Source organism: Frankliniella occidentalis, unplaced genomic scaffold (genome assembly GCF_000697945.3).
Source record: "Frankliniella occidentalis isolate FOCC.00 unplaced genomic scaffold, Focc_3.1 Scaffold166, whole genome shotgun sequence".
Lineage (NCBI taxonomy): Eukaryota > Metazoa > Arthropoda > Insecta > Thysanoptera > Thripidae > Frankliniella > Frankliniella occidentalis.
Window position 1 is genome coordinate 434,877 of NW_026267292.1, and position 5,442 is coordinate 440,318.

The 5,442-nt window shown below is 59.4% G+C and overlaps 1 protein-coding gene across 2 annotated transcripts in view; it reads left to right on the forward strand.

The window, feature by feature from the left end:
• LOC113212694 (integrin alpha-PS2) overlaps positions 1–5,442 on the forward strand; it is an 85,807-nt gene that overhangs the window by 57,549 nt on the left and 22,816 nt on the right. For both annotated transcript variants that reach the window (XM_026431493.2, XM_052271541.1), the window contains exon 3: positions 1,808–1,899. In XM_026431493.2, coding sequence (XP_026287278.2) covers positions 1,808–1,899 — 92 coding nt within the window. The remainder of the gene's footprint in view (positions 1–1,807; positions 1,900–5,442) is intronic.

Below are 5,442 nucleotides of genomic sequence, written 5' to 3' on the forward strand. Positions count from 1 at the left end.
GGGAGGGGGGAGGGGCGTGGCCCGACTGAGGCCCCCGCGTGGCGTGGCGAGTGGCCATCCACTTCCCTCTGATTGAGCCGTGGTGGGGCACGGAGCCCCACAGGGGGGCACCCCCCCCCTTTCCCACTTCCACCACCTTCCCATCCCAACCCCCGCCGGCAAAATCGCCACCACCATTTCTTTTCTCCAGAAATCGGGGTCAATTGGCAGGGAAAGGGAAGTGCAGACCAGGTTATGGCTAGAGAAGAGGAGGGGTGATTTAAGCTGGGGGGGTCATCGATCGAGAACGACTTATCGGTGCCCCACCCACCCCCCTCTCTCTCTTCCCCACCTCTTTGTATTTCACTCTTTTCTCAAGCTTCTAGCTTGCTTAAAGCGCGCGACGTCAAACGGCGTTTTTACTTGATTTACGGATAACCCCTCATATATATAGCGTCCATCAAGGAGCGGCGTCCGTATTTGGCACGTCGTCTGTCGCACACACACATACCACATACACAACACACAAACGCGCGTGGTCAGTGCCCCTTTGCTAGACTGGATAGGAAAGGGGGGGCCCTCCAGTGCAGCCCTTGAGTAAGACACTTTAGCTTGCCTGGCCTTGACCTTAGGGTTCGCGCGCTGGCACCCCCGCGCCTTCCGGTTTCCAGGTCCAGGACATTGCTGCCATCTATCCGGGCTGCTGCGCTCGACGTCCACAGCGCCACGGTGGCACGGCCTGGCCTGGCAGCAGCACACACACTAGTCGGTGCTGCAACGGGAGTGGATGTGACTGATGGACGCAAAGGCAAGACGGGTCGACTGGATGGAACGCGCACCGCGCGGGGCGTGGCAGCGGCGCACGTACCCGCCCGGCCAGGTCGACGGCGTCGGCAGCGCGTTTTGGTTCGGACGGGACAAGTTCGCGTCGTGAAGGCCGCCAGACCGATGAGCCCTCAAGGCTGCCGTTGCCCCCGGCGCGGCCTGGAGGTAGGAGTCTAAAAGCCGCGGGTATACGATGTTCTTCTCGCCACTCCTTCCGACGCCGGGCCGGGCCGGGGGGACAGCTCATTGTCAGTCACGAGGCGCACGGCCTCCTCACGGGCCGATACTCATCTGTTCGACCGGGGCCCGCCGGGCCGGTGCGGGCGGTTTGGGAGCGTCGGGTGTACCCGAGACCAGCAGTGGCCGCCGCTCATGCAATAAGCAGAGAAAAACACACACAACTCGAGATACTAAATCATACCCCACCCCACCACCACCATCACGATGTGTGAGAGGAAAACAATATGTAAGCTGGCGCGGACAACGGCGGCCTCCTCCTTCTCGGGTGGCCGTTGTTGGGCACCGCCAGGATCTGGAAATGGATTAATTCAACGGGTGGCGGGGCGTAGCGGCAGCACAGTGACGTTGAGTGGAGAGCGGCGGGGCGGGCGGGGCGCGGGGTGTTCCATATGCACGCCGAGCCGTGTGCTCTGTTCCCGTGGCGGGGCGCGCACGGGTCCTCCTGACCAGGCCCCGGCCGGCCGGCTGGTGCGTTTAGCACACAATGCCTTGACCAGGAGGCACTTCTTGGCACCGCGCCGCGCCCCACCGCCCCGGCCTGCCTGCGCCACGCCCCTGCAACCCCACTGGAGTACAGGGCATGCTGCCTGGCGCGCCGCTCCTCGTGGAGGAGGCCCCCCTGTGCCTGTGACTGGCACGCCGCCGGTTTCGCCCTTGGTGGACGCCGCCCGACGACCCGGGCAGAAGCAAACGCGTTATTCGTTTTGTTATACTCGAGCCATGTCTCTAATTCCTCCGTATGGTTCTATCTGTCCCTCCGCAGGCTCCAACAACAACTCGGCGGGCCAGCAGATGGACGACAAGTCCAACCAGTGGTTCGGCGCCACTCTCTACAGCTCCAACGGCACCGTCGTGGTGAGTACTAGGGGACTTTCGGGAACGTCTAGAATAAGAGATGTCCGTCTGTCGTGTCGTGGAATTCATCCGCTCGACATTAGAATGTATACCTAAAAGAAACATTTTGAGCATCTTGCCACCTACAAAATCGCGTGAGAACGAAAATAACCATTCACCTTTCACAAGTGTGCAACATTTACCACTCAACACACGTTGGTTTCCTGTGAAGCAGCAGTACCATCGGTGCCATCTTTACTGCCCATCTGTATGGTATACGCGGTGGCAACTGCACAGCGGCAAGTAGCGAGTGTGCGCCCGTGTGATCGCATGTCCGTGCGGTCATCAGTTGGTAGGCCAGGGCGGGTGCTACGGTGGCACTTGGTCGCTCCTCCTTCATTGCGGTAAATCAAGATCCTCCCCCGCCCCCCCGCAGCAGCAGCAGCACCGCGCTAGCACGCGAACCCAATTTATTTACGAGGCGCCCCGCGATCATGCGTGTTTGTCACGCGCGCGCCGTGACTTGGGCGTGACGTGTGACGCGTGACGGGTGATCATGGTCGGCCGCGACCACTGCCGGGCTCCACGTCGTAAGACGGTAGTGTTGGCGGTCATCTCTATGTGACCACCGGTGAATTTAGTAGGCTCTAAATTTGATGATGTGACTACTATTCGAATAGTTTGGAAATTTTTAATCATTTTCTTGAGAAGTTTTCATGCAATATTTATTCAATAAGAACATATCCCGACATATCCTCATCTCCTGAAAATCATGTACGTTTGTTTTGCAAAAGTAGTTCATTCCTTTACACATTTCCACCCGAGTTCGGACGAGTTTCGTGCCAGATCAACTCACAGCCAAATAAGCCGAGTAGCAGGACACCCGCGGCCGCCCGTGTTGAAGTGCGCGCGCGCCGGCCCCGCCGTACGGCCCCGCCGCCACCGCCGACATCCTTGCCGATGCGATCTACCGCGTGTGCGCTTTGCGCTGCGTATGTATTTGTCGGGGACGCAACGGGCGGCGGCACGCCTCTCGCATGTACATATATACTCGCATTGTAACGTCTCTTCCGAATAATGCGCACCTCTTCTCGTGCGAGAGCGAAAGAGAGAGAGAGACAGACAGAAAAAGAGGGGGGGTGAAAGGAATCCGTCGTCGAATGGGGGATTGTAAAGCGGGAATGTCCAGTGTCCGGTCCAGGCCGCGCGCGTCCAGTCCAGCGGGTGGACATGGAGTCGCGGCGACGCGGTGGCCGCCGTGTGCCGAGGCTGAGGAACGTACTTGGCGGTCCCGGAGCCGCTACTGGACACGGGGCGGGGCGGGGCGGGGCGGGGCGGGGCACGCGAACTGCGGAATACAATCGCCGTTATGCACGGCCCTGATAAAGATATCGTGAAGTGGACAGTCCAATGAGTCCATTGTCCTGAATGGAAGCGGGCAGCAGGGCATAGGCTGCCGTATGTGCTCGGAGGAGGGGGGGGGGTCAGAGTAGAGGAGCGAGCGCAGCCTCACCTGCACGATCAACATTGGAAATAAGACCAATAAAACCCTATTAAACAGAGAGAAACGCCGCGCCGAGAGTGAGGGTAAGTCATGGAACACGACGACGCTCAGTTTGGCTCGTGTTGTGCAGCAGGGCGCGGTGCAGGGAGCTGCCGCCGACGCCGAGGTGAGAGCCTTCCGTGGTCCGAAGTTATCGCCTCGGTAAGGCGCCGCCGGCGGCGGGGCCGGGCGGGGCAGGACACACGGACAAGGCGCCGGGGGCAAAAAGGATGACGACGACGCCGCCGAGAGTTACAAGCTTGCTGCATTGCACCTGAGCTCAGAGCGCCCCACCACACCCTACCACACCCACCACACCTGGCGCTTGCTGCATGTATTAGAAGGGATATGAAGGCACCGAAAAACAACATAACCCTCGCGCTGTGAGAGGTGCTGAAGAACATTGATGTGGACTCGGCTACGCACGGTGGCGACGGCGCCCGTTCCATCAAACAGCACAGCGCACTCTCCAGTTGGCACGTGGATAGAAAGAGACTTACGCACCAAAAGGGGTGCGGTTACGAACCTGTCAAACTTCTGCAAGTCGTCGTAGCGCCTGGTGGGTAGGCAACATTGCGCTTGCAGTGCGTGCGTGTACTGCGGGGTTGCGCACCCCGCACCTCACAGGCGCCGAGCTCATCCTAATATTTGCAGAATGAATCTTAGGAAAACGGACGCGCACCCTTGACATGGGAGCGTTTCTTTGTTCTCCATAAAGCGGATCGCGGTTGCGGACGTACCCAATGACGCGGCCCTCTTAATTTACCTCGGCCGCTGACGAATGAGCCGGGCGTCATATCGGGACAAGGAAACAAATGACTGGATGGCGGGGCCGGCCGGGCCTGGGCGCGGTCAGGGCCCCGTGCTGCGCCACTTGACTCCATTAAAGTCAGGAGGGTCAGCGGGCCCGGCGGACGCAGGGCGTGCGTGACCTCCGCTTCTTCTTTAAACTTTTAACTTCAAAAAAGGGTTAACACGACGGCTTGTTCACATCGAACTAACTGGAGGCACCCGTTACTCGGGTCCTTCGGGTCACGCAGTCGTCAGAGGCCTTCGGTGCGCGTTTACAAGACGCCTCCCTCGTGCCCCGTTTGTCTCATTTTGCTCTTATTTGTCCCGCTTATTGCTTTGCGGTTCGAATAAACCCAAACAGCAGCAGCAGCGCCGCCGATCGACGAAATACCCGAACAACATCAACGTGACATCAATCAATCCAACCTGCTGGGCAGTGCGAGAGCAATCAGTCACTCACCCGTGTGGTGTGCTTTGCTTTCGGAACGGCGGCAGCGCGGTCCCTCCCGCTGCCGCCCGGTTGGTTGGTTTTTGAGGGAAGGGCGTTCTCGGAATACACCCTCCCCCTCCCCTGCCCCCTCTACCCTCCGCGAGCACACGTCCGATGCGCCCGGACCGCACAATAACATTCTTGGCCACACTAAATTATTGAAAACCCCGTTCCCTTCCCCTCGCCGGGCCTGGGCCGGACTGCTGATGCGGCTGCCGGATTCCCACACTCGAATTTGGCACGACTTGTCGTTCCTTTTCCCCCCGGCCTGCGGCTTGCCCCTGCTGCTGCGGCCCGCGCGCAGCCGCGCCGCCGACGGCCGTGTGTTCCCCTGTCTGTTATGTTCAAAGTGGGCGCTGCCCCGCCAAAAGGACCAAGTAACGAAGCAAACAGGGCAAAAAGTCGCACGGGGGGGGGGGATTGGCTCGACGGATTTCATCGAATCAAATAACCGCGCGCCGGATCACTCCCGCGATGTCGTGGCGTGGCGTGGTGCGTTTGCTCAGGACGCGTGGGGAGGGTTTTTAGCACGCCCACGCCGCCGCGCGGGGGTGTGGCGCGCGGGGGCGGCGCGGAGTGCAGCAACTGCCCGGGTGGAAGGATCTTCACTTACTCTCTAGGATGTTTCTGTGTTTTAAATGTACCAATAACAGTAGTTAAACATGTGAAAAAGGAGAGAGTAAAGTGTGTTTAAACCAGAATTAAACTGAAGAATTTTGCAGTATTAGTGATGTCTAAG